General features: G+C 36.5%; 1 protein-coding gene and 1 pseudogene across 4 annotated transcripts in view; both read left to right on the top strand.

Moving 5' to 3' along the window:
• Positions 1-15,694, top strand: part of CEP83 (centrosomal protein 83) — a 182,495-nt gene extending 166,801 nt beyond the window's left edge. For 2 of the 4 annotated variants that reach the window (XM_077111614.1, XM_077111613.1), the window contains 3 exons: positions 9,903-10,006; positions 11,539-11,728; positions 15,527-15,694. In XM_077111614.1, the coding sequence (XP_076967729.1) occupies positions 9,903-10,006; positions 11,539-11,728; positions 15,527-15,631 (399 nt within the window). In that variant the 3' untranslated portion in view covers positions 15,632-15,694. Of the gene's footprint in view, positions 1-9,902; positions 10,007-11,538; positions 11,729-12,237; positions 14,544-15,526 lie in introns of all 4 variants that reach the window. The other 2 variants (XR_013155868.1, XR_013155867.1) reach the window with 2 other exon arrangements.
• Positions 454-4,756, top strand: LOC143642796 (proline-rich nuclear receptor coactivator 2-like; annotated as a pseudogene).
• Positions 15,695-16,114: the final 420 nt, after the last annotated feature.

The raw sequence follows: 16,114 nt of genomic DNA, 5'->3' as shown, positions 1-16,114 counted from the left end.
TGGGTACATGGGTGGTTCAGTGGTAGAATGCCCGCCTTTCATGCGGGAGACCCGGGTTTGATTCCCAGACCATGCACCCAAAAAAAGACACCATAAAGCATGGGGATGAGTAATTCAGATTAGAGTTGTGAAGTTAGAAACTGGAGATTTTTGGAGATGATTGAAGAATACAAGGACTGAGGACTAAGTTTACTTGGAAAGAGGAGCTGTGGCAATGGGCGAATGTTCATTGCAATAGAAGCTGTAGTGTGATCTTGTAGAAGCTGAGAGAAAAGAAAGGTATCAAAGATAAATCATTGGTCGGTAGAGGTAGAAAGGGGTTCTCTCAGCGGACGCTGGGGTGGTCAGCAGGTAGTGCGTCGGTGCTCTCAGGATGGACTCATTCCCTGCCTGGTCTCTCCCTGGACGGGGAGGGAGGTTTCAACGTCGAGTAGGATCCACTGCTGTCCAGTTCATAACTTGGAGTCGCTGGGACTGCTCTCAGACTTGTGTGCTGAGGCAACTTAGATGTTGGCCTCAGCTACTAGGCTGAACTCAGTAGGTCAGCCCATAAAAAGTCCTGTATCCAAACAAAGGAAAGGATCTATCAGGAAGGAATACCTATTATCTTGAGCTTGGCAGCAAGCAGGAGGGCTGGTAGTGGAAATACTGCAATCTAAAAAGCAGAATGAAAGGCGACAAAGAATCTGAAGATGAGTGGTGGAGGGCGATATAATATTCCTGTTCCCCAATCTAGAGATGTCAGGAAGAACTAACAACAGCTTAATAACCAGAAGACCAAAGACCGGAGTTCCCAGGTGAAGGCTGTTCATGAGAAAAAAGACAGAGGACATAGTTATAACTTATCAGCAGCTGCATGACAGGCCATGCAAAATGGGGAGAAGAACAAAGGATATTTTCCAAATAATCAAAATTGGAACTGTAGCTTATCAAGTTCTAGCTTAATTTTTTTTTTCTAGCTTAATTTTTAAGTCTCAATCTAGTCAGAACTATGCTAGCCAAATTTAGTGAGCTACCATCACCAAGTGTTCTTCCTAAACCACCAAAGCACTGGGTTCCTGTTTCTTTTAATCCTTCTGATAAGAAAACATTGACATTTCAACTTAAAACCTTACTTAATGTTCAGGTATAGGAGGAAAATACTCATGTTTAAATGTAGGCATCACATTTAAGGTAAGTTGTCAATTGGTCTGAAACAAATTAATTAGAGTATTATCTGTGTAAAACTGCTAATGTAGAAAATATTGTTAGACTTCATTTCACTTGTTTTAACTGTTCTGGACACTTTGAGGTAACAGTAGTATCAGTGCATCTTAAAATAAAATTATTAATGATTGTACTTGATACTTACTGTTCTTAATTGAATAACTTAAGTGAAACAGTTCAAGTTTAGATTTGGAGAACAATTAAGGAATCTTTTTCTAATGCTTGTTGGGGGAAACTACCAATTTAAAATGATCATTCATGGATCAGTAGATTTACTTGTTGAAACTAATGAATCAGATTACACAAATCTAGCTGAGACAGCAGGATTGAAAACCAGTTGAACATTTAAAAGTTTAATGTCCAAAAAACACTGAAACAAGTAATATGCCAAGCACTTGACACACTGCTAAGAGAAAATATGAATTTTCCTTAATGAAAATTAAGTACATTTTAATAAGTTTTACAGTGATTCACGTGGAAAGGGTGCTAGAGCTTACTAGAATGAGGCTCACTACAACCCCATGGGCCTGTTCTTACGCACAGTGAGTAGGTGTCTGCCAGTAAATGCTCCAAAACCAATTTTTTAGGAACAGTATATGGTGATCACCAAGTAGCTTTCAAACTACATTTTCTGTATTCTAGCACTGCACAAGCCATTGACAGTGATCTGGCCTCAAATTATCCATATAGAGGTTAGCATTAAGTTGGGAATTATATAATGTGAAAGTTTTGTATTCCTAGGGAAGAAATGGCCATGTAAATACATTTAATAATTTGCAGCATATGTAAAATTTTGTTGGCCTTTATCCTATAAAAATAGAGTATTTTAGTATGAATTTGTTGAATGTGAGTCCATGGACTTTTTAATACTATAGTCTGATTTTCAGATTAATTTGCTTAAGTTTGCCCTTGTGCTAAAGTGCCAGTGTATGCATGGTGTAAGAAGTTTTATATTGTAATTGAAAAGATTTAAGCTGTTAAAACACTTCCTATTTTTAAGCGATGTGAAATGCAGTACAGGAATGTTTTTTTTTCCTTATGCCCAAACATGACTATTAAAGGATCCCTCCAACTTTCAAGATCCATTCTGACTTCACCAATTTTTGTAACCGGTGATCCTAGTTTATTGTATGACCAGTGTATTTTCTTTTCTGTCATAAGTGCAGGGAACCAGGAGACCACTTATGCAAAATGGTAACATGTTTAACCTATCTTCAGGATAAATTTTAAACAACAGTTAACCCAACAGTGAGTTTAAAAGTGGGAGAGGAGGTTAGATTAAAAGTTATTGACATAATTTTAAAGACAAGTTTATATAGTACTTATATACCTATAAGAATTTGAAGCAGGAAGTTACAAATATTTTTTTCTCCCCTCCCCCCCAAATTGCGTCATTGGGTATAATTCTTGAAAAAAGTTCATTGGATTTCGCTAGAAGGTAGTCAAAGGAGAAGACCAACTTCAGTATTCTTCTGATTTTTTCTGTTGCTCCTTTGTGTCATAATGTTTATAACACTAAGATATCTATTTGATTATCCTATGATTGTAACAGACTGCTAAAATCAAAGTTAAAATAATTCTTTTCAAACAGTTTCACCTCTGGACTTTCCAGTTCTTCAAGTAGAACTTCATTCTCACAGTCATTTAGGTTTTAAAACCTTGATTCATCCTGATAGCTCTTTTCCCTCCAAATCTGGTCAGATACTAAGGCCTATGAATTATTTCTTTATAATGTCTCTGACTTTTTCCCTTGCCCCATTCTTTTCATTCCTACTGTATATTCTATCTCAGACTCTCTTTACTATGAGGTTGCTCTGTATTTATTTAACCAGTTTACTCACTACTAATTTATTAAGTACCTACTATGTACCAGGTATTATTTTATTCACTGGAATACAAAAGTAAATAAAGACACTGCACTGAAGGAATTTACATTACAGTGAATGGGAGACTTGGAGTAAAGAAACATATGTATATCAGGTGGAGATATGTCCAAAGAAAATTAAGGGGTAGAGGGAGCCAGGTAGCTGGAATGGAAAGTGAGTAGTAAAAGACCAGATGTTGTAACGATTTCGGATTATCTTTTATGTGAGGTAAGAATGTCCTAGAGAGTTTTGAACTGATAAATGATAGATGTGAATTATATTTTCGGATAATCACTCTGGCTGTTACATAGAGAGGTAAAAGAATACTCAGGGAGATACCACTTAGGGGCTAGAAATGATGGTGACTTGGAGTAGAGAGCTAGTAGTGGAGTGGTGGTTGAATTATATGTTTTAAGGATAGAGCTGACAGTGGATGTTAGTTATGTAAGAGAGATGAGTCAAAAATGACTCAGGTTGAGCAACTGGTAGAATAGAGTTTGATATTTACTTATATAGGGAGGACAATGGAAGGAACATGTTTGGGGTAAAATAAAGATGCCTTTTTGGACACATTAAATTAGAAGATGCCCATTGGACTTCCAAGTGGAGATGTTCAGTAGTCAGTTGGATACATGAACCTGGAGTGCAGGGGAGAAAACTGGACTAGAGGTAAAGATTTGGGAGCCATTAGCATATAGCCGAGGGATTAGATAAGGTCACGTAGGTAATAAAGGAAGAGAAGAGGTCTCAGGATTGAGCTTTGAGGAATTCCAAAGTTTATGAGTTGAGAAGAAAAGGGAGAAACTCAGAAGTAGTAGACAGTATGAAAGGAGGAGAATCAAGATAGTCCTGGATCCCAAGGGGGTGGGGGATGCTTCAGGAAGGATCAGCTCTGTCAAAATGATATAGTTGGTAAGAGAGTGTGCTGGTTGAAGGCATTATGTCCCCCAGAACAGCCATATTTTAATCCTAATCCAGTTTTGTGGAGGCAGCCTTTCCTTTTAATCCCTTTTCAGCACTGTCTGTGGGAAACTTGATTAGATTATATCCATGGAGATGTGATGTGCCCAATTGTGGGTGTGACCTTTTAATTACGTGAAGATGTGACTCCACCCATTCTAGATGGGTCTGGTTAAGTTTACTGGAATCCTTTAAAAGAGGAAACATCTTGGAAAATAATAGGTGCTTAGTAAATAGTTATTTGCTTTTATAATGACAAGGATGAGGACAACAATGATTAAAAACCCTGTCTTCAAGATGTTCGTTTCCAGATTAGCTGCCTACAGTTTATTGTACATACTGATGCCATATTAATCTTCTCAAAACAAAGCTTTGTAATCCACCAATCCCTTGCTAAATTCAGGTGACTCCACATCCTTCTACAATTATAGAATAATAAAGCTTAATTCATATATTACCCTTTCTAAGAAGCCTTCTCTCATTTTGTATTCCTGTACTGGAATCCCCTGCAGAAATCCCTTTATATTTTTATTACCTGTAGTTAATATTGGGCCTTATTAAGTACTCAGTTAAGTTAAAAAAAAAAAAGTTAAGATTTGTGATAAAGAAAGTAATAAATTTTACATCTTACAACAGATTTAAATAACCATTACCATGGAGAAATATGACTAGATTTTAATATTGCATGTTTATATAATTATATGTAATTATGAAGTATTAAGCATTTCTGTCTTTAAAATATCTGCTCTTAATTGAACTAAAATACCTAAAAGGAGCATCTGCTTTTGATAATGACATACTGGGAAATATATGGACCAGGTCCCCCAACAAGAACAACTAGAGAAACCCACAAAATATGTTTTAAAAATATCTCCTGAAGAGCTATCAAGACAGTGAAGAATTAGGGAACCAAGATCCTGGAGAAGTAGGAAACAGGTCATCATGGCATCTGGGGTTGCTTTTCCCTTAGGGGAAACTACCTATTGCAGAAGAGATTGCTTAGAGGTTGAGAAGTTGAGCAAAGCTTTTGACAACCTTGTGTGATTTGGGGAACAAATCCAAAGATGGATGAATGGATGGATGGATGGATGGATGGATGGATGGATGGATGGATGGATGGATGGATGGATGGATGGGTAGCACAAATGTACAGCATCATGAATGATAAAGGGGACATCACTAAATACCCTGTGCGTATTAAAACAAAGGGAAGATATTATAAAAACAGCAAATTTATTCTAATAAATTATGCAATTTAGATGAAATGAACAAACTCCTTCAAGTCTCAACAAAATGAATACAAGAAGAATTAGAAAATCTGGATAGTCCTATATCTATTAAAGAAATTGAATTGTAATTAAAAACCTTCCACAAAAGATTCATATGGCTTCACTGATAAATTCTTCCAAAAATTTAAGAAATAATTCCAGTCTTAACACAGACCCTCCTAGACAGTAAAAAAAGAGAGGAACACATTCCTACTTACTTTATGAGGTGAGATTCTGAGATGATCATTATAACAAAATACATTTATTTCATATAATTTGTGTTTTTTTGGCAGTAATGCCCAATTAGACCTTTCTTGAGTTGTAGTTTTTTCCCTTTTTTTTTTACCCACTGTGAATCACAACATATATACAAGAAAGCAGCAAATCCCAAAGTTCATCACAAAAAGTAATCACAGAACAGATTTCAGAGTTTGACATGGGTTACAGTTTCACAATCTTAGGTTTTTTCCTTCTAGCTGCTCTAAGACACTGGAGACTAAAAGGATTATCAGTAGAATGATTCAGCAGTCGTACTCATTTGTTAAATACTATCTTCTCAGTTATATATCCTCATTCTTCTTTAATCTTTCTCCTAATCTTTAAGGGTATTTGGGCTATGCTTATTCTAACTTTATCATTTTGGAAAGGGCTGTTAATAATATGGGATGGAAGATGGAATTATTTGATGTTCTGAAGAGGCTGGCCTGTCTAGGTGTCAGGACTTCTCTGGCCTAGGAACTCATCTGGAGGTTGTAGGTTTCTGAAAAATAATTATAGTACATGGAACTTTTATAGAATCTCAGATAAAGCCCTAGGTGTTCTTTAGGATTGGTGGGATTGGTTTTGGTTGGAGTTGGCAAACTGTAGTAATTAGCAATATCTAGCTGTACGAGAGGCCTCCAGAATAGCCTTCTGACTCTTTGAATTCTCCCAGTCACCAATACATTATTTTGTTGCAATTTCTTTTCCCCCATTTGGTCAGACAGGTATTGTCGATCCCAGTGTGCCAGGGCCAGGCTCATCCCTGGTATTCGTATGCCACACTGCCAGGAAGACTTTCATCCCTGAATATCATATCCCACGTATGAGCTAATGATTTTCCTTGCAGAGTTGAGGTTAGAGAGAAGCCAAATCTGAGCAACAAAAGAGATCCTCTCTCTTTTGTTTATCCTCTGGAAGTAACTCTTGGGGATAATTATAGGTAGGCTTAACTTCTCTGCTACATGATACAGCAAAAGAAATTTACATTCTGAATATGGATGCAGAAATCTTAAATGGCAATATTAACAAACTGAATCCAGTGATATATAAAAATAATATTTCATGACTATGTAGGATTTATCTAGAAATGTAGAGTGATTTAACATCCAAAATTGATCAGCATAATTCCATACCGTAACAACAAAGAAGGAAATGCATTATGATCATTTTCATAGATGCAGAAAAATAATTTGACAAAATTCGCACCCTTTCATGATAAAAAAAAAAACAACTCATCAAACCATGGGTAGAAGGAAATTTTCAACCTGATAAATGTTCTCTACAAAATTCCTATAGCTAACATCATTATTGCTGAACTTATTGCTGAAATACTGAACACTTCCACCTACCCAAGTTCAGGAATGAGGCAAGTATGTCCCCTATCACTTTCTTGCTCAATATTTTTCTGGAGGTTCTAGCTTGTGTAATAAGGCAAATAAAAGAAATAAAAATATATAAAGATAGCAAAAGGAGTAAATTTTACATTCATAATGAAAAATTCATAAATGACATGATTACATATCCATAAAATCCAAACAAATCTATCTATAAACTATTAAAGTTAGTATCTATTTTTAATATTTACTAGATACAAGGACAAATAACAAACATCAGTTTTATGTGCACAATAAACAATTGGAAAATAAAATTTTAAATATGATTTATAAGACCATTAAAAAAACAAACAGAAAATACCCAAAAATAAATCTAATGAAAACTAGGCAAGATTTCTGCATGAAAACTACAAATATTCCTAAGGAAAAAATGAAGACAACTTGAAGATAAAACTAAGCCATATTCATGATTTGGAAGAGTCAGTATCGTTAAGGTGCCAATCCTTCACAAACTAATCTGTGGACTGAACGCATTCCTCATCAAAATCTCATGAGGTTTCTTTATGGAAATTAGAAAGTAGAGTCTAAAATTTACATGAGAATGCAAAGGTTCTAGGAGAACCAAGGCAGTCTTGAAGAGGAGTAGAGTGGGAGGAGTTGCCCTAGTAAATGTCAAGAATTATTATAAGCTATAGTAATTAAAATAGTGTGGTATATGGCATAAGGGTAGACAAATGGAACAGAACAACAGCTATGCCCACAATTGACTACCAAGGTAATGTTGCATTTCAGCAGGGAAAGGATGGTCCTTCTTATAAATGGTGGTGAGTAGTTGGTTCTCAACCCAGTCACAGAGCACATGTAAAAATGAATCACAGACTTAAATGTGAAGGGTAAAAAATAAAGCTTCTAGAAGAAAACTTAGAAATTTTAGGCTCTTGGGATAAGTAAAGATTTCATAAACGACGCAAAAAGCACTAACCATAAAAGATGTGATTGGTGAATTGGATTTTATTAAAATTAAGAACTTATATTTGTGAAAAACTACTCTTAAGAGAAGGAAAATACTGCCACAGTCTGGAAAAGGGTAAATCCTATATTACATATATATGACAAAGGATTCAATATCCAGAATATATTAAAAAAACAAACTATAAACTAGTAAGAAACGGTTTACTAAAAAAACAAAAAAGCTAATGGACAAAAGAGTAGAAAGACACTTTACATACAAAATTGATATCCAGATGTCCAATATACATATAAAAAGGTGCTCAAAGTCCTTAGATATCAGAAATACGCAAATTAAAACCACAATAACATACTGCTATACCCCCACCAGAATAGCTAAAATTTAAAAGACTGACTATACCAGTCTTTTATACATCTTTATTGGAAAAGATGTAGATGAACTGGAAATTTCATATATTGCTGACAAGCATGTAATTGTTCAAACCACTTGAATAACCTAGCAGTATCTGTTAAAGCTAAGATATATGTAAACCCAAGATCCATTGAAGAGAAATGAGTACTTACATCCACCAAGAGACATGTTCAGGAATGCTCATAGACACCTTATTCATAATTGTCCCAAACTGGCAACAATTCAGATTTTTATCAGGGGAATAGATAAGTTGTGGTATATTCATACAATGGGTAATACCATAGCAACAAAAAAGAGCTGACATGCAATAACATGGTTTAGTCATTAGATAAAATGTTGAGGCAAAAAATCTGGATACAAAGGATCTATATTATATGATTTCTTTTCTTTTATGCGGATAAACGGATGGATAGTCTCTTAAATTACCTGTAAATATGTGCACGTGGTGATAAAGGCCGGGAGGGTGGTTCCTTTGCCATGGTAGGTGTGTGGAGGCACAAGGTTGCCTTCTAGGGTGTGGAGGAAGTGAGCGGTGGCAAGGTGAGAAGAAATGCCGTAGCATTGTAACCCACATGACCCTTAGCCGCAGACTCAGATCCCATACATGGCAACAAATGAACGATACTGATAAGCAGTAACTCATCTCACAAACATGATTCTGAATGAAAGAAAAAAGCCATTTGTAAAAAATGCTATGATCTCATTTGTAAGAAATTCAAAAATAGGCAACATGAAACTATAGTTTTAGAAGTAAGTTAGTTGGTTACCTTTTCAGAGAATGGAGGGGCTAGTGTTAGAAGTGAGGAAGGATAGGGATGTTTCCTGCATGGCAGTTTTCTTGGCCTGTGAGATAATAACACCAGCATTTGCCTTGTGATTTTTCATTGAGCTTTATATTTAAGTTCTTTGCATTTTTTAAAAGTCTGTTGTACTTCAATAAAAAGTAAGGAAGCAAATACCTAAAAGGTTTTGTAGGTACTAAATGAGTTCTAATATTGAATGCCTTTTTATAAAATTGAAAAAATATTTTTCATATACTCCATTTGCATTATACGTGGATTTTCACAATTAAAGAAAATACATTCAGTGTTTACATTTAGAAATTTTTCTCTTAATGCATTGTAAAATTTAATATTTTTCTTTTTAATATTTAGAAAAGCATACTTTAAATTGAGATGCATCAATATACTACTTTAACTTCTTGATCCTTTAATTTCCTGCTTTGTTGCAATTTATCAGTTGCAAACCTGCTTTAAATTTTGAATTTCGTTTCAGTTCTTTTAAACACATGATTATCTTCTGGTGAAACAAGTAGATTATGTTTCCTTAGGTGGCAGAAGACTCATTAGTGAAATTTGACTCCTCCCCTTTTATGTTTTATTTATAGAATGTAGTTACCAACAGCAGTTTTCTGGTTTGGCATTCATAATAGTTCTATTTGTCATGTTGAGGATATGAGATATATCTTTGACTTTATGAGTCATAGCTATATCCTTTGTTCCTAATAATCACTGAAAATACTAATCTAGATAAAAGCATCTTAGTAAAATATTCACTATATAGGTTCGTTCAAATAGGAAATCAATGTATTAACATTTTTTCATAATAATTGTTTCTCTTTTTCTAGAGAAAATCGCTGCATGAAAACAAATTAAAGAGACTACAGGATAAAGTAGAACTCTTGGAGGCAAAGAGAGAAGAATTGGAAACAGAAAATCAGGTGTTAAATAGGTAATTTCTTTGTATATATATACATATACCCATGTGGTTACTTTGACTTTATAGAACTTGTGTCTGGGTTTAATGCACTGTATGTTTTCTTTTAAACCATAGATTTAAAAAATTTCTAAACCTATTTGATAATCCCTAATGCATTGTCTTTCTCCACTCCCACCCCCATCTGAAGATTCCTTTAAACCAAAAAGTCTCTGTTGTGTGTTATGGTTGGGATTGGCAGGAGTCCAGCATCTGCTACAGTAACTAGCTTTGGTAGCTAGGAGTGATGTGAGTTCCTCCTGCTGAGTCAGCAGAACAGTTGTAGCTGTTCCATAGTCCTTTAAATTGGTGTCCCTACATGAATCAAAGATCAGTTTTTGGATGTCTGGTATGGAAAATATTATTGAACTACAACTTCTGGTTTTGCAGTCACATCCAAGCACAGCTAATAATCAGCATCATTAAAATTTTTGAACAGAGATTACCGTATTCAGTTGAAATTTTAAAAGCTACATATTTCTAAAGGGATTGAGAAAATGGATAGTGGCATTGTAGGACCCATTTGATTCAAGTTAATAAAAATTCTTTTCAAATCGAGCTAATTAGTGGTAACTTTCAGCACTTTAGCTATTTAAGTATTGGATTTTTTGGTATGGAAACTGCCTATAATATCAAGTAGTAGTGTTTTTCAGTGTTCTTGGGCATAATTATCACCATATTGTGAACAGTTGCTTTTAGAACACTCAGGTGCCTTATAGATGTGGAATTAATGGCAACTTTACAAAACTCTTTCCAGAGTAGAAGACCACCAAATACATTCTAAGTCAAAATTCAACTATCTCTTCCATAATCATTAATATTGAAGTATTATCAGTGCAAGACTGGGAGCTACGGCACAGATCTAAACTTTGAGTGGTTTTGAAACTGTATTTGTTTACCAGTGTGACTGAGAGTCAGGAAAGTCATGTTATGTCCAATAAGATAATGATCTGTGAAAGCCTGACAAGTTGGCTTTGTTTTTCCATCTCATTTTTTCCTAACATCGGGTAGCTTCACTTTTGTTTATGATAAGCTCCCTGTTTTACTAGATCGAACCATATGGCATTCCCTCTATTTGGCCATATTTCACCTACAAAAATGGCAGTTTATTAAGGTTAATTTAGTATTTCTCACTGTTGATTCTTTCTGTAAGATTAGGATCCGTTTTGATTTAAAGGATTTCCTCAATTTCAGGATTCATAGTTGGGGCAGAGGAATGAAAATAATATAATCAAAAGATTTTTAATCCATGATTAATTGACAAATAAAAATTTTAAATGAGTCAATAACCAGCAATGTTAGTAATGTCCACATATGATTAGGATATATCATGTTTCTGTTTATCTTTCTAGATAAAACAGAATTTTATCTATATATTATCTATAGGTAAATTTTCTAATTTCAAAATCCTTTTCTTCCAGTTTAAAACTGTATTCTGTGAATCATACGTTCTTCAGTAAGATGTAACTGTATTAAAGATCAGTAACATGATTTTTTGTCTTTTCAAGACAAAATGTCCCATTTGAAGAATATACAAGACTTCAAAAAAGACTGAAAGAAATACAAAGAAGACATAATGAATTTCGAAGTTTAATTTTAGTTCCTAACATGCCTCCAGCAGCATCCATCAATCCTGTTAGCTTTCAGTCGTCAACCATGGTGCCAGGCATGGAACTATCCTTTCCTCCTCATCTTCAGGTATGAGCATTTATCTTAGGAGAAAAAATTAGGGAGAGATTTCTGTAGGTATTTACCTGTTTAAATAAAAAGTTAAAAACTCAAATTATGAATATGGTCAGTACTTAGAATTAGCCAAAAATATGGTTTACCCCATCTGTATCAGTTTGAAAGTGTTATGTACCCCAGAAAAGCCATGTTTTAATCCTGATCTCATCTTGTGGGAGCAGCCGTTTCTTTTAATCCCTATTCAGCACTGTAGGTTGGAAACTTGATTAGATTATCTCCACAGAGAATGTGGCATGCCCAGTTGTGGGTGTTACTTTTGATTAGATGGAGATGTGACTCCACTCATTCCAGGTAGGTCTTGATTAGCTTACTGGAATCCTTTACGAGACAAAACATGTTGGAGAAATGACAGAAATGACAACAGCCTCAGAACCAACAGAAACTTCACAACAGAGCTGACACAGATGTGGACACCTGGAGAACAGAAACACTAATGTTTGACAATGCTTGGAACCCAGCAGATGTTGCCATGAGATGTTAAGCAGGCCAGGACCTGGAGAGAGCCAAGGGAAGCCAAGAGATGAAAGCCAGCCCCGGAGAAGTAAAGTGAGGAACCCCCACAGGAAGAGACTGAAAGCAGTGGAACCCAGGAGCAAGGGACCAGCAGATGCCAGCCACGTGACTACTCAGCTTACAGAGGCTTTTCTTGAGTGAAGGTAACCTCTTGTTGGTGCCTTAATTTGGATACTTTCACTTCCTTGGAAACTTATGTAACTTATTAAATTTCCCTTTATAAAAGCAGTTCCATTTCTGGTATACTGCATTCCAGCAACTTGCAACCTAACACAGATTTTGGGACTGAGAGAGTGGGGTGCTGCTGCAGTTTGCAAATACCAAATGATTTAGATGGCTTTTTAAATAGATAAGGGGACGATTCTGGTGGAGTTGTAAAGATCTTGAGAGAGAAGGCCTAGAATGCTTTGAAGAGACTTGGTAAGAATGTGAACTCTAAATACCTCTGATGAGGCTTTAGACAGACCCCAAATTGGAAGGAAGGCATTCGTTGTAGGTAGAAGGCAGAATTTGAGAGTGATTAACTTAGATATTTAGCAGAAGAAACTTCCAAACTAAATCTGTAAAATGCAGTCTGGTTTCTCCTTGCAGCTTATAATAAAATGTGAGAGGAAAGAGAGAGATTGAGAACTGAACTGTTGGGTACAAAGAAAACAGAAATTATGATCTGGAAGATTCTGAGTTCCTAGAAAGTGAGACCCCAATGAATAGGGCCCCATGTGAGGATGTAACCAAACATGGAAGCAGCCAGCCATTTCAGAAAAAACCAGGTTCAGAAATTGAGGTATCCAGAATGGATTTATGGAAAGTCCTTTTGTCTGATGGGCATGATCCCAGCCTATTGCATAGAAAACCAAGACTGTTATGGGATCTGTATAAATGGAACCACTGCCAGTCTGGACTAAAAGCACCATAAAAAGGACAAAGTGAAGGAAACATGTCTTCAGAGGCAGAACCATGGATCTAAGATCTGGAGCCAGGATGCCTCGGGCCAGGAGAGCAGACTGATCCATACGTGTGGAGAGGGTGTTTGCCTGGAAACAAGGTGGGTCTTCCGCTTCGTTGTTTAGGAAGAGTTGTGCCACCTTAGGACTTGGAGAGGGTGGAGCACATAAACCGGGGACTGGGTGTGGGGGTGTGTTTTGGTGTAGCGCTGGCTGCCACCCCATAGTTCTGGAGAGGTTGTGCATGTACCATCGAGATGGCAGTGAGCCCCAGTGTTGCAGCATACCCCAGCATTTGGAGAGAGAGCAAGAGCACCGTGTAAGCCCTTGGGAAGGGTGAGATTGCCCCTTTCTAAAGCCCCAAGGATAAGACCCTCAGACTTTGAAATCCAACGAAATCCAATCCATTGGAGTTTTGCCCTGCAGGTTTTAGGAACTGTATGGGTCCAGTAACCCGTTTTCCTTTCAGTTTCACCCTATGGCAATGGAAACACGCATCCTATGACTGTTCTTCCTTTGTATGTTGGCAGCAGATAACTTGTTCTGAGTTTCGCAGGTCCAGAGCAAGAAGACCAGGCTTGTAGCTGACTTTGATGAGATTTTGTTCTGGTATTAACTTGTGTTGTATTGGTATTGTTACTGAAATGGATTAAGGCTTTTATGATATTGTGATGGAGTATATGTATTTTGCATGTGGAAAAAACATGATTTTGGGGGTTTCTAGATGGTGGATTATGCCAGTTTGAAAGTATTATGTACCCCAGAAAAGCCAAGTTTTAATCCTCATCCCATCTTATGGGAGCAGCCGTTTCTTTTAATTCCTATCCAGCACTGAAGGCTGGAAACTTGATTAGATTATCTCCACAGAGATATGACATGCCCAGTTGTGGGTGTGACTTTTGATTAGATGGAGATGGGACTCCACTCATTCCAGGTGGGTCTTGATCAGCTTTCTGGAATCCTTTAGAAGAGGAAACATTTTGGAGAAATGACAAAAACCTTAGAACCAACTGAAACTTCACAGCAGAACTGACACAGATGTGGACATATGGAGAACAGAGACACAGATGTTTGGCACTGCTTGGAGCCCAGCAGACATTGCCATGAGATGTTAAGCAGGCCAGGACTTGGAGAGCGCCAAGGGAAGCCAAGAGATGAAAGCCAGCCCCGGAGAAGTAAAGTGAAGAACCCCACAGGAACAGAGGCGGAAAGCAACAGAGCCCAAGAGCAAGGGACCAGCAGATGCCACTAGCCATGTGACTTCCCAGCTGACAGAGGTGTTCCTGATCGTTGGCCTTTCTTGAGTGAAGGTAACCTCTTGTTGGTGCCTTAATTTGGACACTTTCACTTCCTTGAAACTGTAAACTTGTAACTTATTAAATTTCCCTTTATAAAAGTAGTTCCATTTCTGATATACTGCATTCCAACAACTTTCAAACTAATATACCATCTAAGCTCTGTTAGTTTTACCTTCTTTTCATTTACTAGAGAAATATGAAGAGAAGCAAAGGAGATATCTTTGACTGTCCATTAGTGATGATGCTGGGAATGAAATCTCCTCACGGGGCAAAGAAAAGAATAAGCCTGATTGATCAGTCCTTGAGCAACCTAGAATTTGAAAGTCACCCATATAGTACTAACTACTATTGAGTATTTGCTAGGTGCCGTGCACTGCATTGCATTTTTCATGCAGTATTTTCTTTAATCCTAATGAAAACTGCTTTGAGGCAGGTATTATCATTCTCATTTTACAGATGAGGAAATTAAGCCAGAGCCATGAAGTGCCTTGTCTGAAATCCTGTCTACTAAGTGACCGTTAAATCACTTCAAAACTAAATCTGAGGATAAAATCTGAGCTCCTTTTTTTGTATTATCCCACTGAGATATTAAAGGAATCACATTGACTGGATGGTCATTATGTTTTATAATATAAGCACTGAAGGATTTTGTCACCAAACTGAATCTCAGACCAGGTGCTTTGTTTATAATAAACGGCTGCTGAACTCATCCTGTTAGAAAGTCGTATTTAAGTACACCAAGTCCCTGCGTTAGTATTTTATAATTCATTCCCTCCTGAATTTTATAGCTGGAGAAGAACAGCCTTGCTTACGGCTAGAGCCTGAGGCAGAAGAGAAGCAAGGACTGGTTAGTAGTCCAGCCCACGCTGCTGTGTTCAGTGCTAAAATGGTCATCGTTTCCCTGCCAGATGTTGCAGGCCTGTATAAAAGAGGTAGGCTGAGTCCAGTTTTGCTAACAGTTATTCTTTTCTGTGCTTTCTCTGCATTATTTTAAGGAGGAACAACATCAAAGGGAACTCTCTCTCCTTCGTAAAAGACTAGAAGAACTAGAAACAACACAAAGGAAACAGCTAGAAGAACTTGGATCTCCTGGGGAATGACGTTCTTGGAAAAGGCAGATCAAAAGGGTGAAATCAGTGACCGAATAAAGCTTGAAGTTTGAACATTGTTTGGCATTAGGATACTTTATTACTGTTTGCTAGAACACTTGAATGTACCTAAAGGAAAGGTACCACCTGCACGCGCTCAGGGTTTTTAGATTCTGTGGATGACGAAGCATTAAAAAAAGTTTCAGAGATGTTAAGAATAATTATTTTAGAAAGAATAATTATTGACAGGTCTTTGAGAAAATTTTTTTAAAAAGGGAATTAGGAATCAAGTTTCAAATTCATTTTATTTACTTCACTGAATTTTTTTTTTTTTTTTTTTTTTTTTGCCATTTTGCCTAAAATATGCCCATGTTAAATTTCCTCTTCCTCATCATTGAGATGCTTGGCAGTAACAGAGTCAGTAAGGAAGTATCTCTGGTTTACTACATACAAGAGTTGTAAACCTTTAGTTCTTGGAAAATAATGGCAGTTTAA

This window comes from Tamandua tetradactyla, chromosome 7, assembly GCF_023851605.1.
Source record: "Tamandua tetradactyla isolate mTamTet1 chromosome 7, mTamTet1.pri, whole genome shotgun sequence".
In the NCBI taxonomy this organism is placed as follows: Eukaryota; Metazoa; Chordata; class Mammalia; order Pilosa; family Myrmecophagidae; genus Tamandua; species Tamandua tetradactyla.
This window is presented reverse-complemented; position numbering and strand designations above follow the sequence as displayed.